At 38.3% G+C, this 24,686-nt stretch overlaps 1 protein-coding gene across 8 annotated transcripts in view; it reads right to left on the reverse strand.

Moving 5' to 3' along the window:
• The window catches only part of CFAP91 (cilia and flagella associated protein 91), a 139,647-nt gene that overhangs the window by 109,399 nt on the left and 5,562 nt on the right, over window positions 1-24,686 (reverse strand). For 5 of the 8 annotated variants that reach the window (XR_009008245.1, XM_007181870.2, XM_007181872.2 and 2 more), the window contains exons 2-5: window positions 14,598-14,674; window positions 13,938-14,095; window positions 12,879-12,962; window positions 11,725-11,781 (exon numbers count right to left, since the gene is read on the reverse strand). Coding sequence is in view for 7 of the 8 variants with exons in the window: in XM_007181870.2 (XP_007181932.2) it covers window positions 11,725-11,781; window positions 12,879-12,962; window positions 13,938-14,095; window positions 14,598-14,674 (376 nt within the window). In the remaining variant the exon portion in view is untranslated. Of the gene's footprint in view, window positions 1-11,724; window positions 11,782-12,878; window positions 12,963-13,937; window positions 14,096-14,597; window positions 14,675-14,790; window positions 14,997-18,907; window positions 19,149-24,686 lie in introns of all 8 variants that reach the window. The other 3 variants (XM_057545964.1, XM_057545965.1, XM_057545963.1) reach the window with 3 other exon arrangements.

Genomic DNA, 24,686 nt, shown 5'->3' on the forward strand with positions numbered 1-24,686 from the left:
CTAGGTGGGTCTGAGGATAGGACGCAAAGGAGGAATGCTACTTTGACAAAAAGTCCTATGCAACTTAATAGTACAGTTTCTTTCCCAACCGACTTGTTATTTTTCTCCAACCTATTCTTTTTCTCTCCATTTCAGTTGGTTTTAGAGGAGAGTAAAATGTGAATAAGAAAGAGCAAGAATCTCTTTCCCACCTCTGCCCAACCTCGATCGGGACCCAATGCCAGAAAGACTCCATATCTGCTTCCTACTTGGCTTGAGCCCTGCCTTGTCGTGGATCCCATCCTCAGCCTTACTTAGTCTGGCTTTGGTATCTTTACAGCAGCCACTGCTGCTCTATTCCCTTCATCCAGGCCCCTCCTCCTCTACTACGGGCCACTACCAGGAATATGTACTGTCTGCCACACCCAGTCTTCTAGATTTTCCCTTCCAGCCCCAAGTGAACTGCACACAAAGAGGAGCTTCACAAAGCTAGTAAATCTTGTTTTGTTATTATGAACTCTATTGAATGTCTGCATTTTTTTAAAGGCAATTTTTTAGAGCAATCTTAGGTTCATAGCAAAATTGAAAAGAAGGTACAGAAACTTCCCATATACCCCCTGCCCCACACATGCATAGCCCGACACATTATCAACATGACTCACCAGAGTGGTAGCTTTGTTACAATTGATGAACCTCCATTGATACTTCACAGTCACCCAAAGTCCACAGTTTACATTAAGGTTCACTCTTGGTGTTGTACATTATATGCATATGGACAAATCCTTACATGTCTATGTATACATGTATAATAATGTGTATTCATCATTATAGTAATATACAGAGTATTTCCCCTACCCTTAAAATCCTCTGTGCTCCTATTCATCCTTTTCCCATTCCCCCCAACCCCCTGGCAACCAATGATCTTTTTATAATCTCCATAGTTTTGCCTTTTCCAGAATGTCATATAGTTGGAACCATACAGTATGTAACCTTTTCAGATTGGCTTCCTTCTCTTAACTATATGCATTTAAGATTCTTCCATGTCTTAGAAAATTAATAAGGAAACACAAGCTTTAAATGACACAATAGACCAGATAGATTTAATTGATATTTATAGGACATTCCATCCGAAAACAGCAGATTACAGTTTCTTCTCTGTACTATGCCATCTGTATCTCCTCATCCCTTAAGGCAATGTGTGTTCTACTGTCCATCTCTTTGGGGTTATGATTTTTCATCGTGGTAAAATGTACATAAACCTACCATTTTAATCATTTATGGTCATATAGTTCAGGGACATCAAGTACATTTACATTGTTGTGCAACCATCACCACCATTCATCTCCAGAACTTTTTTCAGCTTCTCCAGGCAAAGAAGACAAGAATGCACATCCACAGTCAGCGTTCAGACGTCAGACATGAAGCCCCCAGCACTGCCCAGACTTCGCCTGCTGTTGGTCCTTCTCTTTCTGGGCACCTTGAAGTGCAGGCCCCTCCATTTGCATCTACACTGTCCAAGGTCATCATCTGTGTGCTTCCTGGCCAGCAAGGGCAAAAGGGACTGGCAGCACCAGTTTCCCAGTTGCCAGGTGGACTGAAAACTTTCTGCAGTTGCTTGGGCGAGTGAACCACATTCTCCATGCCTTCAAGGTTGGCATCGGCCTTTCCTAGGCACCCGTGGGAACTGAGAACATTCTAGAGGCTCGGGGGGGGGATAAGATGACCTCTGTGCACCTCCGTTTCCAGCAATGGTGGTTCCTGGGTTCCTGATCTGAGAAGAAAATTCTGAAGATGCTGGGAGCAGGGATGCCATCTCCAGCCTCTCAAGGAGGGCAAGAGTGGTTCCTGGGCCCCCAGAGTAACCTTGACAATGTGGCTATGGTGGGCAAGCATACCCTCCCTGACTTCCTGGGAGACAGAGCTGTTTCTGGGCCCTCAAGAGGACTCGTCAGTTGTCCTATAGGCTCAGGTGGCCCATGGACATGCTCTTCGAAGCTCCCCTTCCAGCCTGGGCTGCTCACCGTTCCCTGAGGGGAACGTGCAGGATTTCATGAGCCTCGTCCAGCCAACAGGTGCAGGCAGTAAAGCTGCAGTCGAAGGGCTGCTGTGTGTGTGTGTGTGGGGAGAACACTCAGGAATCATCTTCAGCAAATCCAAAACACTTCTGAATAGAGCAGTATGCAAAAGATAATCTATAATAAGTAGTGTAATAATAAAAATGATAAAAAAAAGATTCTTCCATGTCTTTCCATGACTTGATAGCTCATTTCTTTTTAGTGCTGAATAATATTATATTGTCTCAATGTACCATAGTTTATTTATCCATTCACCTACTGAAGGACATCTTGGTTACTTCCAAGTTTTGGCAATTATGAATAAAACCGCTATAAACATCTGTGAGCAGGTTTTTCTGTAGAGGTAAGTTTTCAACCTCTTTGGGTAAATACCAAGGAGCAGGATTGCCAAATCATATGGTAAGAGTATGTTTAGTCTTGTAAGAAACTGCCAAACTGTCTTCTGAAGTGGCTATAGCATTTTGCATTCCCACCAAAAATGAAAGTTCCTGCTGCTCCACATTTGGTGGTGTTAGTGTTCCAGATTTTGTCCATTCTAACAGGTGTATAGCGGTATATTGTTTTAATTTGCATTTCCCTGATGACATGATGTGGAGCATCTTTCCATATCCTTATTTGCCATCTGTATATCTTCTTTGGTGAGGTATTTTTTAAGGTCTTTGACCTTTTTTAAAATCAGGTTTTTTGTTTTCTTACTGTTGAGTTTTAGACTTCTTTGATTATTTTGGATAACAGTCCTTTATCAGATATGTCTTTTGCAAATATTTTCTCCTAGTCTGCGACTTGTCTTCTCATTCTACTGACATTGTCTTCTGTAGAGCAGAAGTTTTAAATTTCAATGAAGTCCAAATTCTCCATTATTTCTTTAATGGATCATGACTTCGGTGTTGTATATAAAAAAGTCATCACCATACCCAAGATCATCTAGGTTTTTTTCCTATGTAATCTTTTAAGAGTTTTAAATTTTTGTATTCTACATTTAAGTCTGTGATCAGTTTGAGTTAATTTTGTGAAGGGTGTAAGGCTTGTGCCTAAATTCATTTTTTTGCATGTAGATGTCCAGTTGTTCCAGCATCATTTGTTTAAAAAGACTGTCTTTGCTCCATTGTATTGTCTGTTCTTTTTGTCAAAGATTAGTTGATTATATATATGTGGGTCTATTTCTGGGCTCTCTATTCTACTTCATTCATCTATTTGTCTATTCTTTCCACAATACCACACTTTCATGATTATAAAAGTTTTACAGTAGGTCTTGAAGTCAGGTCGTGTCAGTCCTCCAACTTTGTTCTTCTCCTTCTATATTGTGCTGCTTATTCTGAGTTTTTTGCCTCTTCATATAAACTTTAGAATCACTTTGTCAATATCCACAAAATAACTTGCAGGGATTTTGATCGAGATTACATGGACTCTATAAATCAAATTGGGAAGAACTGACATATTGACACTATTGAGTCTTCCTATCCATGAACATGGAATATTTCTCCAGTTATTTAGTTGTTCTTTGATTTCTTTCATCAAAGTTTTGTAGTTTTCCTCAAGTAGATCTTGTGTATATTTTATTAAATTTATACTTAAGTATTTCATTTGTTGATGCTAATGTAAATGGCACTGTGTTTTATATTTCAAATTCCACTTGTTCTATATAGGTATATAGGAAAGCAGCTGACTTTTGTATACTAACCTTATATCCTACAACCTTGCTATAATCACTTATTAGTTCCAGGAGGGGTTTTTTTTTTTCAGTAAATTCTTTCATATTTTCTACATAGATGAATATGTCGCCTGCTAAAAGACAGTTTTATTTCTTCCTTTCCAAACTGTATACCTTTTATTTCTTCTTCTTGTCTTATTGAATTAGCTACGACTTCCAGTACGATGTTGAAAGGGAGTGACAAGAGGGGACGTCCTTGCCTTTTTCCTGATCTTAGTGGAAAAGCTTTGAGTTTCTCATCATTAAGTATGATGTAAGTTTTTGGTACACAGTCTTTATAAAGTTGTGTAATTCCTCTCTAATCCTCTCTAATCCAAGTTAACTGAGAGTTTTAATCATGAATGAGTATTGGATATTGTCAAATACTTTTTCTGGCCTCTCGTAATATGATCATGTGATTTTTCTTTTTCAGCCTGTTGATGTGATGCATTATATTAACTGATTTTCAAATGCAGAAACAGCCTTGCATACCTGGGATAAATCCCACTTGGTTGTGGTGTATAACTCTTTTTATACATTGTTGGATTTGATTTGCTAATATTTTGTTGAGGATTTTCATGCCTACACTCATGAGAAATGTTGGTTTGTAGTTTTCTTTTAATGTCTTTGCCTGGTTTTAGTATTAGAGTAATGCTGGCCTCAAAGAATGAGTTAGTTTCTATTATCTGAAAGAGACTGCAGAGAATGGTATAACTTCTTCCTTAAATGTTTGGTAGAATTCACCAGCAGACCCATCTGGGCCTGGTGCTTTATGTTTTAGAAAGTTATTAATTACTGATTCAAAAATTTGTTAATAATAATATAGGCCTTTTCAGATTTTCTATTTCTTCTTGTGTGAGTTTTGGCAAATTGCTTTTCAAGTAATTAGTCCTTTTCATCTAGAATATCAAATTTGTAGGCATAGAGTTATTCACAATATTCCTTAATTATCTTTTTAATGCCATGGGATCTGCAGTAATCCTTTTTCATTTCTGAAAAGGGGATCCTTTTTCATTTCTGATATTAATAATTTGTGTCCTCTCTTTTTTTCTTAGTTAGCCTGGCTTGAGGCTTATCAGTTTTAGTGATCTTTTCAAAGAACTTTGTGGTTTCACTTATTTTCTCTATCGATTTCCTTGATCAATTCTGCTGATTTATGGGACTTCCCTAGTGGCACAGTGGTTGAGAATCCACCTCCCAATGCAGGGGATGTGGGTCCAATCCCTGGTCAGGGAACTAGATCCCACATGCATGCCGCAACTAAGAGTTCGCATGCCACAACTAAGGATCCTGCAAGAAGCAACTAAGGAGCACACATGCCGCAACTAAAGGAGCCCACGAGCCACAACTAAGGAGCCCACAAGCTGCAACTAAGACCCGGCACAACCAAAATAAATAAATAAACATTTTTTTAAAAGTACATGGCTTATACTCTCCATACACTTGAAAAAAAAATTCCATTGATTTATGCTCTAATTCTTATTACTGCTTTTCTTCTGCTTGCTTTGGATATAATTTGCTCTTCTTTTTCTAGTTTCTCAAGGTGGAAGCTTAGATGATTGATTTAGATCTTTCTTCTTTTCTAATACATGCATTCAATGCTATAAATTTCCCACTAAGCACTGTTTTCATTGCATTGCACAAATTTTTATAATTTGTATTGTCATTTTCATTTAGTTTAAAATATTTTAAAATTTCCCATGAGATATCTTTTTTGATCCATATGTTATTTAGAAATATATTGTTTAATATCCATATATTTGGGGATTTTCAGTTCTCCCTCTGTTCTCAATTTCCAGTTTAATACCACTATGGTCTGAGAGCAGACATTGTATTATTTCTATGATTTTACATTTATTAAAGTGTGTTTTATGGCCCAGAATGTGGCTATCTTGGTGAATGTTTCATGTGAGCTTGAGCAGAATGTGTATTCTGCTGTTGTGGAATAAGTAGTCTATAGATACCAATTATATACAACTGATTAATGGTATTGTTAAGTTCAACTAGGGCCTTACTGATTTTCTTCTGCTAGATGTATCCATTTCCAACAGGAGGTGATAGCAGATTCATCTACTTCTCCTTGTAATTCTATTACTTTTTGCCACATGTAGTTTCACACTCTGTCATCAGGCACATATACATTAAGGATTATTATGTCTTCTTGGAGAACTGACCTCTGTATCATTATGTATTGCCTCTCTTTATCCCTGATAATTTTCCTTGCTTTGAAGTCTGCTCTGTCTGAAATTATTATAGCTATTGTTGCTTTCTTTCAGTGTTAGTATGCTATAGTTTTCTCTATCCATTTACTTTTGTTCTTTTTTTACAGTTTTTAATTGAAGTGTAGTTGATGTGTAATATTATATGTTACAGGTGTACTATACAGTATTTCCCAATTTTTAAAGGTTAGACTCCATTTATAGTTATTATAAAATATTGGCTATATTCCCTGTGTTGTACAATATATACTTGTAGCTTATTTTATACATAATGGTTTATACCTCTTGATCCCCTATTCCTATATTGCCCCTCCCCCTTTCCCTCTCCCCACTGGTAACCACTAGCTTGGTCTCTATATTTGTGAGTCTGTTTCTTTTTTCTTATATTGACTAGTTTGTTGTATTTTTTAGATTCCACACATAAGTGATATCACACAGTATTTGTCTTTCTCTGTCTGACTAACTTCACTTAGGATAATACCCTCCAAGTCCATCCATGTTGTTGCAAGTGGCAATTTTCATTCTTTTTTATGGCTGAGTAGTATTCCATTGTATATATATATATATATATATATATATATATATATATATACCACATTTTCTTTATCCATTCATCTGTTGATGGATGCTTGAATTGCTTCCATATTTTGGCAATTGTAAGCAATACTGCTATGAACATTGGGGTGCATGTATCTTCTCAAAATAGTGATTTTGTTTTTTTCGGATATATACCCAGGAGTGGAATTGCTGGGTCATAAGGTGGTTCTATTTTTAGTTTTTTGAGAAACCTCCCTACTGTTTTCCACAGTGGCTGCACTAATTTACATTCCCACTAACAGCGTAGGAGGGTTCCCTTTTCTCCACCTTGCTAACGTTTGTTATTTGTGTTCTTTTTGATGATAGCCATTCTGACAGGTATGAGATAATATCTCGTGGTTTTGATTTGCATTTTCCTGATGATTAGCAATGTTGAGCATCTTTTCACGTTTATGTTGACCATCTGCATGTCCTCTTTGGAGAAATGTCTATTCAGGTCTTTTGCACATTTTTTAATTGGATTGCTTGGGTTTTTGATGTGGAGTTGTATAGGCTGTTTATATATTTTGGATATTAACCCCTTATCGGTCATATCATTTTCAATTATTTTCTCCCACTCAGTAGGCTATTTTTTCATTTTGTTGATGGTTTTCCTTGCTGTGCAAAAGCTTTTAAGTTTAATTAGGTCCCATTTGTTTATTTTTGCTTTTATTTCCTTTGCTTTAGCAGACTGCTCCAAAAAAATATTGCTACAATTTATGTCAAAGAGTGTTCTTCCTATGTTTTCTTCTAGGAGTTTTATGGCTTCAGGTCTTATATTTAGGTCTATGAGTTTATTTTTGTATATGGTGTTGGAGAATGTTCTGATTTCATTCTTTTACATGTAGCTGTCCAGTATTCCCAGCACCACTTATTGAAGAGGCTGTCTTTTCTACATTGTATATTCTTGCCTCCTTTGTCATAGATTAACTGACCATAAAAACATGAGTTTATTTCTGGGCTCTCTATTCTGTTCTAATCTATCCATTTACTTTTAATCTATATGTGTCTTTATACTTAAAGTAGGTTTCTTATTGACCACATATAGTTGGTTCTTGTTTTTTGATCCACTTTAACAATATCTGTCTTTTAATTGGTTCATTTAGACCACTGATGGCCAAAGTGATTATTGATAGTTGGATTAATATCTACCATATCTATTTGTTGCACTTGTTCTTTGTTCCTATTTTATCTCCCACCCTTTTTCTGTTTTTTTTGTAGTTTTAACCACGTTTTATATGATTCCATTTTCTCTTCTTTATTAGCATATCAGTTATACTTCCCTTTATTTTTTACTTTTTTAGTGATTGCCCCAGAGTTTGCAATATACATTTACAACTAATCCAAGTCCACTTTCAAATAACACTATATCACTTCTCAAGCAGTGTAAGTACCTTATAATAACAAAATAATCCTCATTCCTCCCTTTTATCTCTTTTATTATTGCTGTCATTCATTTCACTTCTATATAAGCATATACATGATATATTCACGAGCATACATAATCAAATACATTGTTGCTCTTATTATTGTTATTAATTTTTTTTCTGAATAGGCTCCTTTAATAATTAGTCAAAGAGGGAAAACAAACTGCCCACCATTTGTCTTCCATTGTCTTCCTTTTTTTTTTAATTGGAGTATAATTGCTTTACAATGTTGTGTTGGTTTCTGCTGTACAACGAAGTGAATCAGCTATGTGTATACATATATCCCCTCCCTCTTGGACCTCCCTCCCATCTCCCCCCATGCCACCCATCTAGGTCATCACAGAGCACTGAGCTGAGCTCCCTGTACTATACTGCAGGTTCCCACTAGCTATCTGTTTTACATATGGTAGTGTATTTATATCAAACCTAATCTCCCAATTCATCCTACCCTCCCCTTCACCCCTGTGTCCACACATCCATTTTCTACATCTGTGTCTCTATTTCTGCCCTGGTGGTCTTATTATTTTGAATAAACTGTTAAAAAATAAAAGTTTTGGGCTTCCCTGGTGGCGCAGTGGTTGAGAATCTGCCTGCTAATGCAGGGGACACGGGTTCGAGCCCTGGTCTGGGAAGATCCCACATGCCACGGAGCAGCTGGGCCCGTGAGCCACAATTGCTGAGCCTGCGCGTCTGGAGCCTGTGCCCCGCGACGGGAGGGGCCGCGATAGAGAAAGGCCCGCGCACCGCGATGAAGAGCGGTCCCCGCACCGCGATGAAGAGTGGCCCCCGCTTGCCGCAACTGGAGAAAGCCCTCGCACGAACCGAAGACCCAACACAGCCAAAAATAAATAAATAAATAAATAAATAAATAAGAAAATCCTTTAAAAAAAAAATAAATAAATAAAATAAAAGTTTTTATTTCACCTTCATTTATTCTGTCTTTGATGCCCTTCTTTTCTTTATGTAGATCCAAGTTTCTGACCTATATTATTTCCCTTCTCTCTAAAGAACTTCTTCTAACATTTCTTGCAAGACAGGACTAATGGCAACAAATTCCCTCAATTTTTGTTTGTCTGAGAAGGTCTTTATTTTGCTTTCATTTCTGTAGGATAATTTTGCAGGATACAGAATTCTAGGTTGATTTTTTTCTCTCAACACTTCAAATTTTCACTTCTCTCTCTTCTTGCTTGCATGGTTTCTGAGAAGTCAGATGTAATTCTTATCTTTGTTCCTCTATAGGTGAGGTAATTTTGTACTCTGGCTTCTGTCAGAATTTATTCTTTATCTCTGATTTTCCTTAGTTTGAATATAATATGCCTTGGTGTAGCTTTTTTGATATTTATCCTGCTTGATGTTCTCTGAGCTTCCTGACTCTGTAGTTTGATATCTGACATTAATTTGGAGAAATTTTCAGTCATTATTGTTTCAAATATTTCTTCTGTTCCTTTCTTTCTTCTCCTTTTGGTACTCCCATTATATGTATGCTATACCTTTGTATTTGTTCACAGGTTTTGGATATTCTGGTTTTTTCAGTCTTTGTTCTCTCTGCTTTTCAGTTTTAGAAGTTTGTATGGATATCCTCTAGCTCACAAATTCTTTCCGCAGCTATGTCCAGTCTATTAACAAGCCTATCAAAGGAATTCTTCATTTCTGTTTCAGTGTTTTTGATCTCTAGCATTTTTTTTTTTAGTTCTTAGAATTTCCATCTCTTTGCTTACATTGCCTATTTGTTCTTGCTTGAAGTCTACTTCACCCATCAGAGCCCTTAGCATGTTCATCACAGTTGTTTTAAATTCCTTTTCTGATAATTCCAACATCCCTGCCATGTCTGGTTCTGATGCTTATGCTGTCTCTTCAAATTGTGGTTTTGCCTTTCAGTATGCCTTGTAATTTTTTTTCTTACAGCTACACATGATGTACCGAGTAAGAAAAACTATAAATAGGTCTTTAGTAATTTGGTGGTAAGGTGTGGGGGGAAGGGAAGCATTCTGTTTTCATATATTAGGTCTTTCTTTCAGTGAGCCTATGCATCTGGACTATGAGCTTCATAAGTGTTTTTCAGTTTTTTCTTCCCCCTTAGGTGGGGCAGGATGGCAGAAGGGGACTGAAGTTGGGTATTTCCTTCCCCTCTCAGTTAGGCTCTGATAATACCCCAGCAGGTTAGGCTCTGGTTCACTAGTTTCTCCTGACAGCTGGCCTTGTTAAGAAGAACAGAGTGCTCATATTTCAAAGTGGTTCCTTTTTCCCTCCTCCTGCCAGAAGCATAGGGGGATTTTTCTCCAATATTTACTGTGAGAACCTGGTTGAGTTGCTGGAGGTAAATCACAAAATTGTGGGAGCCCCCATGACTGGGTCCTCCTGGAGTTTTTCATTCTCAGATTCTTCCACACTGAATCTCTAGCAACTTGTCAATTACAGTTCAGGTTTTTCTACCTAGGAATGGTTCTCAGGGCAGTTTCTACTCATGAATCTCTGTTCTGGGTAGCTATAACTCCCTGTATTTGCCTGTCTGTTTTTAAAATCTTCAGTTAATAGTAACTTCCAAGCACGTCATATGTGGAACTGGAAACCACTATTGAACATTTTTAAAATATTACTTTTTATCCTCTTCACCAAGATGCTTACATAGAGTCCAAAGTAAAGGCTCCAACAGCTAGCCATGGAAAGGGTGTGGCTGGAGAAGGCCAGCTGTCCCCAGACAAGTCCATACTTGCTAACATAAGGTGGAATTATCCTCACCACTCAGAAACTCAATGCTGCCAGAATTCCCAAGTTGACTTCACAGACGGTTACTGATTCATTCTTTAAAACTTCTGAGAAAGAAAGAGACTATCTAGAATGTCAACTGTCATGCTTTAACTCTCAAAGGAAATCTTTATCCCTTACATCACAATTAGTTAGGAAGGAGTGGAGGGGCCCAGTGTTCATCACTGTAGACCTCAGAACTCCCCACAATCAGCTGAACAATTTTTAGACCTAACGGGATTATGACCTCCAGGCAGGAGATCCAGTGAGCCTGCTTTTAAAGAATTACCAAAGGTATCTATAGGGAGATACCTGTCTTATAGCTTCTCTTTGCTCATACAAAGCATTTCATAGAAAACAAGTCTGCAGTTGTCCCCAGGTAAAGTGACAATACACAACGTTGCTCTGTCTAGGAGGAGAGCAGAGGATCTTTCCTCCATCCATGTAAGAGCCAAAGGTATCCATATACAGTCTTAAAATTTAGAGGGGAACTGGGATCATAATTGGCACTTATATTGAGGATTACAGACCTTTGATAACATATATCCTATTCATAAGATGCTATATCATTAAGAGTAACCATATCCTTTAAATGCATGTTTGAAAGTCAAGCCCTATCTAACTTTCTATTCAGAAATCTGAGACCTTAAAAAAGGTTTCTTTTCCGTTTCATTTCAAGAATACCTTGGATTTTTTTCTCCTATAGAAATTTTAAGTTATATTGACATGGGAAAGAGTATAGCAAAAATTAGATGAGCATATGTATGTATCTATTCAAAACAAAAGTTATAAGCAAAAAACAACTACTCTCAATATGTCTGATGCTCTTGGTTATTTTCTATTCTATTTTGTTTTTTAAAATGCTGCTCATGACCCACTAGAAGACCTTCTAATGGTTAGTGATCCAAAGTTTAAAAATATTGATTTAGACAACTATCCTCTGGAAACAAATATGGAAGCAAATAATAAATAAAATAAACTGGAAAAAAAGTTTTTAAATAATGGTTACTTACCTGGTTGATGCAAAAACAACATTGAATGGCATCTGTTGATAAAATGGAAGGAAAGGCCTGGGGGAGAAAGGAAAACACAAATGTGTGGGACTTTTGCATTGTGTGCTCTCTGAGCTTTCTTCCATTGTTAATATTTGTCCCTTGAAATCAGTGAGTTTGAATACTTCATATATCAGTAATTCTCAAACTTTGGCATACACAAAAATCACTGGGGAGTGGGAAGATTCTTGTGTAAAATTCAAATTCCCAGGTCTAGCCCAGGAGATTCAGTAGATATAAGGTAGAGCCAGTGAATCTGCATTTTTAATAAACATCCCAGTGTGTTTTCTGAAGATGGGAAACAAGCCATACTCTGAGAAACAGTGCCCTATACTTGGGCTTCAGCTGGTCATTAGTCCCCAGCAACTTCTCAAGTTCCCTGAGATATTCTGAAATTCCCAATGATTTACTTAAAAAAATTTCCCCCCAAAAGTCTAGGAATTGAGTATAGTATGTTAAGAATTTAACATTTCTCTGAAAAAAATCAGCATAATGTGGACTACAAGTTTACTTTTCTCAAATGAGCTTATGTAGATATAACATCAAGACTATTTTGCTAACTCAGGACCTATAGGGAAATCCTCATCTTATTTTAATCCGATCTGAGTGTATGATTATCACATCAGTATTACTCACAAATGAAACAAAGTGAATCTTTTGACCATGTTGGTTTTGGCAACATTCACACAAACAGAGCATATTTCACCTATTTGCCCTCTTTTAACACTTTCCCCTGCACTACGGCTGTCATGGTGTCTTTGCTCTATCTCACTTCATTTGATAACTTCATTTTGTTCTCAAATATACATTCTTATTTGCAATTAGTACCTCTAATGTCAGGCAGACTTAGTTGGAACCCCAACTCTACCACTTGCTAATTTATGTGACCTTGAGCAATTTAATTCTCCTCTCTTGGTCTCAGCTTCCTGACTGGTAAAATGGGGATAATATATCTTATCCTATATTTCTGTTCTGAAAATTGATATTGTATACGTAAAGCACTTATAAAGTGATGCCTGGCACACTGCATGCACTTAAAAATGAGAGCTGCTATCATTATTACAAAGTGGTCTCTAATAATACTAGGGCTCATATTCACAGTAATTATTTTCTACCTTTCAAAATATTTATAGCGATTCTTTCCAGTAACATCAGGATCTTCATAAACTTCTTTAGGCATCTGAAAAGAAGTGTCAGTTCTAAAACGAAGCAGGAAAACATTATTCAAGTCTAACATATAATTTCCAATTCATATTTATATGTCTATAAAGTAGGGGATACACAGGGTAGCTCAGACTGAGGGCAAAGTCTTCTATAACATGCATCTTACTGTCCTACATCTCAGACTAGAATAGTTACTTTCCCTGAGCCAGGAAACCAGGAGCCAACAAGTAGAACTGAAAGCTAATAAATGAGTAGACTTATGAAATCTCATATACGAAACTACCCACTTTTAGTTAATAGCACATGAGAATTACAAAATTTTAAAAAATGAAGTTTTATGTCTAGGCTGTAAGGTAGCATTTTAAAAGAAATTTACTAGGTATGAACTTGTAAATATTCCTTAAAAGAATAAGCAATTCAAGAGATCTGTCTCTGAAGGTGCCTTGGTTGCAAGTCTCCAAAAAGTGTATTTGGATACTAGCAGAAAAGTACACTTGCAATTTCTAAGATGAATCAAAGAAACAACAAACGCATTCACTTCTACCTTTGGTGGTAAGTTATCACTTAATATACATATGCACTCCAACCTTTGGAGAACATCTACTGACCAATAAACCTATAACCATTGCTCCTGAATCAGGCTTGTTTTGGTCAAAGGGCTTAAGAAAGAGAATTTGAGCTCAACTGGTCTAGGTATAACATCACAATTGTACTTTTTTTTTTTAAGATTTTTTTTTTTGATGTGGACCATTTTTAAAGTCTTTATTGAATTTGTTACAATATTGCTTCTGTTTTATGTTTTGGTTTTTTAGCCACGAAGCATGTGGGATCTTAGTTCCCTGACCAGGGATCGAACCTGCACCCCCTGCATTGGAAGGCGAAGTCTTAACCACTGGACCACCAGGGAAGTCCCTGTACATTTTAAAATAATAATGAATAAATAAAATTTTTAAGAAGAAAAATGCATTCATTAAAAACATGAGTAGCAGCTGAAGCTACCTGACACTTACACAGCAAGTTTCCGGAGGGCTTCTTTGTGTCTCTCCTCATGTCCCTTCCAGTCCTGACTGATGAATGATGGAACAGGACCTTCCTTGCTCCAATACACAGAATATCTTGGATAATGAATCAGGCTACTGAACATGGTTCTATACCTGGGAACCCTTCTCTAATGTTAGGACAGGAAGGCAGGGGAAAAAAGGACAAAATTATATCATCAGATTTTTCTAAAGTATTTTACTATTGCAAACTTTTTAAAGGCACAAAACAGTGTATATGACATAGGCTATTGGTATATGCATAGACTATCTCTAGAAGGGTACTCAAGAAACTGATGCTAATGGATGATTATGTGAAGAGGGCTAAGGGTAGCATTTACTTTATACCATATAAGCTTTTGTACTCTTTGAATTCTTTCAACACAGGCATATATTACTTTTCTCATTGAAATAACTTAGGTTATAATGAGTCCTTTATTCACTATTAGTTAGTTAATCCTCACATTGGGCCACAAGTATTAAGAAACTTTGTCCCCTGGTAATCGTGGCAAAGTAATCTGCAGAATATAAAATCCAGTGGAGATTTGGTGATTAGCCAATCTGATCAGCGCAGTTAGCCAAACTAGATGGTTCAGGTCCATTAGGCTGCCTTAGTGGATGAATAAGACCTACCAGTTTGCTTCGAATCAGGGTGGCCTGAATATTTGCCTGGTTGTGGTCTTTCTCACTTGACATGATAAACAATGGATCTGTGAAATAAACAATAAGGTAGTATAAGGAATAGAACATATCTACTCCTAGGCAGAGAATAGTAAAGAAATATAATTTCTTAATTGGAAAACAAATTAGAAAATTTAGATATTACCTAACTCTGCAGCAGCTCATAGCCTTATTACTCTACCACCAGTGAGGGTCTATGAGATGCATTTCTTTTCTGTGTATTCCAAAGCCAGTTAATAGAATCAGAATGCAAAAAGAAGGCTGAACATGTTTTCAAGCACCATAGCCTAAATAGGCTCTCTTCTCTCCTATGAACAAACCGCCTTCTGGGTCTGGATAGTCCTGGAAATACTGCAAGAAGAAAGACCATGTATATACACACAACACCCATTTCCAAGGGAAAGAAACAATACCTTTGGGCACTATCTCCCATATTCAGTTCACAGGAGAAATACAAACTCTTAACAGTGTTTGAGTTTAAACTCTATCACCCATAACTGGTAGACAGGGTAAGAAAATATCATTCTCTAATAAGAGATAAAGAAGATCAGCTATTTTTAGAATACACCCCTTAAGATGGGACTAAGTTATTTCTCCCAGTTCAAAAAAGATTGCCCTGCTGCTATAAGTATGGGTTTGTTAGATATATCTCTAAAGTGACAAAGAATATTCATGATTGATTATACTACCCCTTAAAATCAAACAATTTGACATTAAGTTCACAAGCAATCTTCAGATACAGACTTGATTTATCAAGTAGACATCTCTTGAGAAACAAATTCCCTGACCAACTAGTCTAGACATCTTGGTAACATATATTTCTCGACAGAAATTATTAAATTGGTATTGTGATTTAGAAATAAATCTCTTTTGAATTTAGATGATGTAAGTCAATTTCCAGAACCTAATGACTCCTCAGTTACCCAGTTGCACACGAACAGCACAACTGCAGCCACTGACCCAGTGATTTCTTTTAAATCATTTAAAATAAGAGTATGTAGAAATTTCACTTTGTCCTATACTATTTCCAATATATCAGAGATGTTGAAGCTATAGTCGTTCTTCTGTTTAAACAGGTGCATTCATTCTGTCTTCAAATTCAGTAGCCTATAATTTGAGGCCATAAAATCTGGTCTCTTCATTCCTAATCAGCCCAGTTTCCATTACTTCTCAACTCGATATCACTGGGTCAGTAGTTGCAATTGTGCTGGTCAACTGAAATTAATTTAACCCACATTTCTCCTAAGTCTGAACAATAAATAATAAACCATTCTCCTCTTATTTCCATAAGGAGTGTGAAGACATGACATCTACAGGAACATTTTTACATCTATAAAAGATAATGACACAATACTCTATGATTTGTGACTACACATTCTACAACATAGCCTAAAACTGTGCTCAAAATCAGTGCTCAAATGGCAATGGAGAGGTCTCTGAGATGCCCAAGTGATAGCAGTCACCAGGTCATTACTTGCTTACTCCTAGACAGTTATTAAGTGCTTTATGTGCAATATTCCATTTAATCCTCAAAAAATCCAATGAGGTCGGCACTAGGCCTCCATTTTATAGAAAAGGAAACCAAGGCTTCAAGAAGTCAGCAACTGGGGCTTCCCTGGTGGTGCAGTGGTTGAGAATCTGCCTGCCAATGCAGGGGACACGGGTTCGAGCCCTGGTCTGGGAAGATCCCACATGCCACGGAGCAACTGGGCCCGTGAGCCACAACTACTGAGCCTGCGTGTCTGGAGCCTGTGCCCCGCAACGGGAGGGGCCGCGATAGTGAAAGGCCCGCGCACCGCGATGAAGAGCGGCCCCGCACCGCGATGAAGAGTGGCCCCCACTTGCCGCAACTAGAGAAAGCCCTCACACGAAAGAAATTAAAAAAAAAAACAAAAAAAAAACTCATTGCTTCTGAACTCATCCATTTGTAAAAAAAAAAAAAAAAAAAAAAAAAAGAAGTCAGCAACTGAGGGGATCAAAATGGCGGAGTAGGAGGACATGGAGCTCACCTCCCCCCATAAACACATCAAAAATATATCTACATGTGGAACAATTCTCAATGGAAACTGGCAGAAGAACTGCTATACAACCAAAGCTGCAATAAAGATCTCCATGTAACTGGGTATGATGGGGAAAAAAAGGTATCAGATCAGGACCCGCATCCCTGGGAGGGATCTGAAAGGAAGAAAAGGTCCACATGGGTGGACCTTCACTCTGGGGAGTGAGCAGATCAAGCCACAGTTTGGGCATCCAATTCCTGGGATTCCTGCACAGAGGAGTAAAGCCCCCTTGCCTGCTGGGAAATTCACTGAGACAGACAGAAAGACTGAAGAAGCCTAGACTCTACTCGACAGGAGTGCACGTGTGCTGGCTTGCTAACAATCAGGGATGAGAGAGCCTTGCACTGGTGGCTGCCACCTCACCGCACTTCCCAATCCAAATGGGCGAATGCCCTAGCCCCATTCAGTCCACACCACAGCTTGGCATGAGATCTGGGCAGAGACCTGGTCTAGCTATGCAGAGACAGACCAGAGGGCCTGGGAGGTTATCGGGGTTGGGGGGCCCTGCAGAGCCCATTATAAGTGCACGCACAGGGGCAGTGGGTCTAGCTGGGCAGAAAGTGTCAGCGTGTGTACCTGGTGGCACCACAAGAGTGTGAAGGGGCTAAGTACTGAATCTCGGGCAGACAGGCCCTGGGCAGGGGTATGCAGCAGTTCATTTCCCAGCAAGAGCGCCCAGCCTCCGCCCACTCCACACCACAGCTTAGCACTACATCTGGGGAAGAACGGTCCTGGGAAAAGACTGCCACAGAGGCAGCCCAGATCTCAGGCAGCAAAGCAGCCAGCTCAACTCCTGCAACCACAACCTGACCGCCAGCCCCAGCCTAGCAAATGCCCCAGCCCCATCCACTCCACACCACAGCCCTGCACTAGATCTGGGATGAACACAACAGAGAAAGGGACGTGAACTTGGACTGCTTCTGAGTGGAACCACGGATGCCCACACAGGTGGTGCACAGGTCTTCTGTGACCACACGGGCCTCATTTGCTTCAGGATTTACCTCCCTTGGGGCAGGATGCACACTCAAGGGCTACGGAGCCTGATCGAACCCAACCCTCAGGCCATCTATTCCAACAACTGGGGAGCAGGCCCCACCCCCAAAAGTCCGGTGACAGCCACGGAGCAGAGATGAAGCCCTGCCTCACACCCAGCACAGGCTCTAGATATGACAACACCAAGCACACCTCCTATCAAGGGGGTAACGACAAGCACACCCTGAGGAAAAATGTGGCTGGCATCCATACCAAAACCAGCCCTTGCACCAAAAATACTGGAGACATACCATCTTTGCAGGGTCAATCCCACATAAAAACACCCCTTCAAGACCACAGTAGATAGCTGTTTTCTCCTAAATTCATAGACAGGGAAAGTTAAGTAAAATTAAAAAGCATAGGAACTATTTCCAATCAACAGAACAAGAGAAATCCCCTGAAATAACAAATAATGAAACAGACCTCACCAGTCTACTAGACCTTGAATTCAAAAAGAAGGTAATAAAAATGCTAAAGGAATTAAGAAAGATTATCAATAGAAATGCAGATCACTGTAACAAGGAACTAGAAACTATAAAGATGAACCAATCAAAATTAGACAATTCAATTGCTGAGATTAAAACCAATCTAGAAGCAATGAATAGCAGACTAAATGACACAGAAGAATGAATAAGTGATCTGGAAGATAGAATAATGGAAATTATTCAATCAGAACAGCAGACAGAAAGACAAATGAAAAAAATAAAGGCAACATACAAGATCTATGGGATAATATGAAGTATGCCAACCTACACATAATAGGGGTTCTAGAAGGAGAAGAGAGAGAGAGAGAAGGGGATCAAGAATGTATTTGAAGAAATTATGGCTGAAAAGTTCCCAAACCTAAATAAGGAAACAGATATCCAGGTACAGGAAGCAAAGAGGGTCCCAAACAAGATGAACACAAACAGACCCACACCAAGACATATCATAATTAAAACAGCAAAAGTTAAAGATAAACAGAAAATTCTAAAGGCAGCAAGAAAAAAACAAAGAGTTAGTTACAAGGAAAACCTCATAAGGCTATCAGCTGATTTCTCTACAGAAACTTTGCAGGCCAGAAGGGAGGGCCATGGTATATTCAAAGTCCTGAAAGGGAAAAAACTGCAACCCAGGATACTCTACCCAGCAGGATTATCATTTAGAATAGAAGGAGAGATTTAAAAATACCTCAGACAGGGGCTTCCCTGGTGGCGCAGTGGTTGAGAGTCTGCCTGCCGGTGTGGGGGACACGGGTTCGAGCCCTGGTCCGGGAGGATCCCACATGCCACGGAGCAACTACGCCCGTGTGCCACAACTGCTGAGCCTGCGTGTCTGGAGCCTGTGCTCTGCAACTGGAGAGGCCGTGACGGTGAGAGGCCCGCGCACCGTGATGAGGAGTGGCCCCCGCTCTCCACAACTGGAGAAAGCCCTTGCACAGAAACGAAGACCCAACACAGCCAAAAAAATAAATAAAATAAATTAATTAATTAAAAAAAAAAAAAAAAAAACCTCAGACAAGCTAAAACTAAATGAATTCAGCAATACTAAACTTACCCTAAAAGAAATATTGAAGGGTTTTCTCTAAACAGAAAAGAAGCAAGAAACTATAGGAAAGGCAAATATATGAAAGGATTAAATATCATTTAAATAAGCCAGTACATAGATTAAAAAATATTTTGTAAAAGCAACTATAACTACAATTAACAGTAAAAGGATAAGCATGAAGATGTAAAATAGGGCATGAAAATCACAACATGTGGGGGAGGGGAGTATAAAAATGTAGATCTTTTAGAATGTGTAAATTTAAAGCAAGTGGATATAGTTGTGGGTCAACATAATTGAATTCCATGGTAACCACAAATCAAAAACATACAATAGGGGGACTTCCCTGGTGGTGCAGTGGTTAAGAATCTGTCTGCCAATGCAGGGGACATGGGTTCGATCCATGGTCCGGGAAGATCCCACATGCTGCAGAGCAACTAAGTCCGTGCTCCACAACTACTGAGCTTGTGCTCTAGAGCCCGCGAGCCACAACTACTGAGCCCACGTGCCACAACTACTGAAACCTGCACACCTAGAGCCCGTGCTCTGCAACAAGAGAAGCCACCACAACGAGAAGCCCACACACTGCAACAAAGAGTAGCCCCCGCTCACCGCAACCAGAGAAAACCTGCACACAGCAATGAAGAACCAACGCAACCAAAAAAAAAAAAAAAACACAGATTCACAAAAACCAAAAAGAAAGGAACTCAAGAATACTACAAAAGAAAATCATCAAACCACAAAAGGAAAAAAAAAAGAATACATGAACAAAGAACTACAAAAACAACCAGAAAACAAGGTTTAAAATGGCAATAAGTACATACCTATCAATAATTACTTTAAGTATGGATGGACTAAATACTCCAATCAAAAGACATAGAATGGGGACTTCCCTGGTGGTGCAGTGGTTAAGAATCTGCCTGCCAATGCAGGGGACATGGGTTTGAGCCCTGGTCTGGGAAGATCCCACATGCCATGGAGCAACTAAGCCTGTGCACCACAACTACTGAGCCTGCACTCTAGAGCCCGCAAGCCACAACTACTGAAGCCTGTGCACCTAGAGCCTGTGCTCCACAACAAGAGAAATCACCGCAGTGAGAAACCCAAGCACTGCAGTGAAGAGTAGCCCCCGCTCGCCTCAACTAGAGAAAGCCTGCACGCAGCAATGAAGACCCAACTCAGCCAAAAAAAAAATAAAAAGAATAAAATAAATAAATTAAAAAACAAAAGAGGGCTTCCCTGGTGGCGCAGTGGTTGAGAATCTGCCTGCTAATGCAGGAGACACGGGTTCGAGCCCTGGTCTGGGAAGATCCCACATGCCGCAAAGCAGCTGGGCCCGTGAGCCACAATTACTGAGCCTGCGCATCTGGAGCCTGTGCTCCGCAACAAGAGAGGCCACGATAGTGAGAGGCCTGTGCACAGCGATGAAGAGTGGCCCCCACTTGCCACAACTAGAGAAAGCCCTCGCACAGAAACGAAGACCCAACACAGCCATAAATTAAAAATAAATAAATAAATAAAAATTAAAAAAAAAAAAAAAAAGATACTAGCAAACTGATTCCAACAATACATTAAAAGGATCATACACCATGATCAAGTGGGATTTATCCCAGGAATGCAAGGATTCTTCAGTATATGCAAATCAACCAATGTGATACACTATATTAACAAATTGAAGGATAAAAAACTATGATAATCCCAACAGATGCAGAAAAAGCTTTCCACAAAATTCAACACCCATTTATGATAAAAACTCTTCAGAAAGTGGACACAGAGGGAACCAACCTCAACATAATAAAGGCCATATATGGCAAACCCACAGCTAACATCATACTCAATGGTGAAAAGCAGAAAGTATTTCCTCTAAGATCAGGAAGAAGACAAGGATGCCCACTGTCATCACTTTTATTGAACAGAGTTTTGGAAGTCCTAGCCACAGCAATCAGAGAAGAAAAATAAATAAAAGGAATCCAAATTAAAAAGAATAAGTGAAACTGTCATTGTTTGCACATGACATGATGCTATACATAGAAAATCCTAAAGACGCTATCAGAAAACTACTAGAGCTCATCAGTGAATTTGGTAACGTTGCTAGATACAAAATTAATGTACAGGAAACTGTTGCATTTCTATACACTAACAAGGCAATATCAGAAAAAGAAATTAAGGAAACAATCCTGTTTACATCATATCAAAAAGAATAAAACACCTAGGAATAAACCTACCTAAGGAGGCAAAAGACCTCTACTCTGAAAACTATAAGACACTGATGAAAGAAACTGAAGATGACACAAACAGATGGAAAGAATGAAACAGATGGAAACAGATGGAAAAACCATGTTCTTGAATTGGAAGAATCCATATTGTTAAAATGACCATACTACCCAAGGCAATCTACAGATTCAATGCAATCCCTATCAAATTACCAATGGCATTTTCACAGAACTAGAAAAAAAATTTTTTTAATTTGGATGGAAACACAAAAGACCCCGAAGATCCAAAACAATCTGGAGAAAGAAGAACAGAGCTGGAGGAATCACACTCTCTGACTTCACACTATACTACAAAGCTACAGTAATCAAAACAGTATGGTACTGGCACAAAAACAGACATACAGATCCATGGAACAGAATAGAGAGCCCAGCAATAAACCCATACACCTACAGGCAATTAATCTATGACAAAGGAGGCAAGAATATACAATGGAGAAAAGACAATCTCTTCAATAAGTGGTGCTGGGGAAACTGGACAGCTACATGTAAAAGAATGAAATTAGAACATTCTCTAATACCATATACAAAAATAAACTCAAGATGGATTAAAGACCTAAGTGTAAGCCCAGATACTATAAAACTCCTAGAGGAAAACATATGCAGAAGACTCTGACATAAATCATAGCAATATTTTTTTTGGATCCATCTCCTAGAGTAATAGAAACAAAACCAAAAATAAACAAATGGGACCTAATTAAACTTAAAAGCTTTTGCATAGCAAAGGAAACCATAAACAAAACAAAGACAACCTACAAAGTGGGAAAAAATATTTGCAAATGATGCTACCAGCAAGGGATTAATTTCCAAAATACACCAACAGCTCATATACTTTAATATCAAAAAAACAAACAACCCAATAAAAAGTGACCAGAATACCTGAATAGACATTTCTCCAAGAAGGCATATAGATGGCCAACAGGCACATGAAAAGATGTTCAATATCGCTAATTATTAGAGAAATGCAAATCAAAACTACAATGAGGTATCACCTCACATCAGAATGGCCATCATTAACAAGCCTACAAATAATAAATACTGGAGAGGGTGTGGAGAAAAAGGAACCCTCCTACACTGTTGGTGGGAATGTAAATTGGTGCAGCCACTATGGAGAACAGCATGGAGGTTCTTTAAAAAACTAAAACTAGAGTTACCGTATGATCCTTAAATCCCACTCCTGGGCATTTATCTGGAGAAAACTCTAATTTGAAAAGATACATGCACCCCAAAGTTCATAGCAGCACTATTTACAATAGCCAAGACCTGGAAGCAACCTAAATGAACATCAACAGATGAATGGATAAAGAAAATGTTGTGTGTGTGTGTGTGTGTGTGTGTGTGTGTGTGTATACACACACACACACACACACACACACACCACATATATATATGTATATACAATGGACTATTACTCAGCCATAAAAAATAATGAAATAATGACATTTGCAGCAACATGGATGGACTTAGAGATTATCTATCATATTAAGTGAAGTAAATCAGGCAGAGAAAGACAAATATCATATGATATCACTTATATGTGGAATCTTAAAAAAATGATACAAATGAACTTATTTACAAAACAGAAACAGACTCACAGACGTAGAAAACAAACTTATGGTTACCAAAGGGGATAGTGTGGGAGGGGAGGGGAGAGATAAATTAGGAGTTTGGGATTAACATATATGCACTACTATATATAAAACAGATAAACAAAAAAGACCTACTGTATTGCACAGGAAACTATATCCAATATCTTACAATAACCTATAAAAGAAAAGAATCTGAAAAAGTATATACGTGTGTGTGTATATATATATATATATATATATATATATATATATGTATGTATCTGAATCACTTCGTTGTACATCTGAAACTAAACAACATTGTAAATTAATTCTACTTAAATTTTTTAAATGGTTAAAAATTTTAATTAAAAAATTTTTTTTAAGAAAAGATGAAAAGAATATTTTACTAAATACGAGAAGAAAGAGCTAAAAAGAATTAAAAGTTTTCCCTCTGGGAGGTAATAATTAAAAAGGCAGGACAGTGTGGGGAAGAGAAGTGCTGTTTTGTTTGGTTCTGGTTTTGGTATGTTTGGATCAGCCACTTCATTTACATGATTTCATAAACTTGTAATTTGCAGATGTCTGGAGCTCTTGCCAACTTGTTTCCTACCAACTAACCACGGCAACAATTTCTGTTTTGGCTCAACCAAGCTGCAGTCCAAGCAGCAGGCACAGCCCAGTGTCTCTTTACCTCATGTCTGCACCAAGTGTCCCTCACCTTCCCCTTAGTTTTTCTCTGTGACCTGGAGACGTGCAAATCCATGGGAAATGCATATCACCTTCGCATGTCTCTTACTGAGGAGACATAAACCAAGGTTTTAACCAAAGAGAGACAGAAGCCAGCAGGTAAATTCTCCTTCCACTCCAGGGCTGGATTATTGATAGGCAAAGTAACACATACTGCTTCTCAGAAAAATGGTTTTACTTGTACTTGATACAAACTTTGTGGTAATCACCCTGGTAACACATAGTCTTATTTTCTCTCTGACATTCCCTGTCTCAGTCACATTTCCCTATCTCTGGTTTCTTTTGGATTGTACTTCTTAATAAAGTAGTAGCCTATGAACGTTTACCTCAAGGTCTGCTTTGGGAAAAGCCCACAGGAAAACAGCTGATATCAGGGGAAAAAAATAGAAAAAGAAGAACAAACAAAACCCTAAGTCAGAAGAAGGAAGGAAATAATAGAGATCAGCGAGGAAATAAGATAGAGATAAAATAACCATAGAAAAGATCAATAAAACCAAGTGCTGTTCTTTTGTTTTTGTTTTTTTTTTGAAAAGAGGAACAAAATTGACAAACCTCTAGCCAGGCTCACCGAGAAGAAAAGAGAGAGGACCCAAATAAATAAAATAAGAAATGAAAGAGGCGAAATAACAACTGACACCACATAAATACAAAAACTCATAAGACAATACTGTGAACAGTTATATGCCAACAAATTGGACAACCTAGAAGAAATGAACAAGTTTCTAGCAACATACAGCCTGCCAAAACTGAGCCAAGAAGAAACGGATAATTCAAACAGACCAATCATTGAGGTGAAATAGAATCTGTAATTAAAAAAAAAAAAACTCCCTCCACATTGTA

The sequence above is a fragment of the Balaenoptera acutorostrata genome, chromosome 4, assembly GCF_949987535.1.
Source record: "Balaenoptera acutorostrata chromosome 4, mBalAcu1.1, whole genome shotgun sequence".
In the NCBI taxonomy this organism is placed as follows: Eukaryota; Metazoa; Chordata; class Mammalia; order Artiodactyla; family Balaenopteridae; genus Balaenoptera; species Balaenoptera acutorostrata.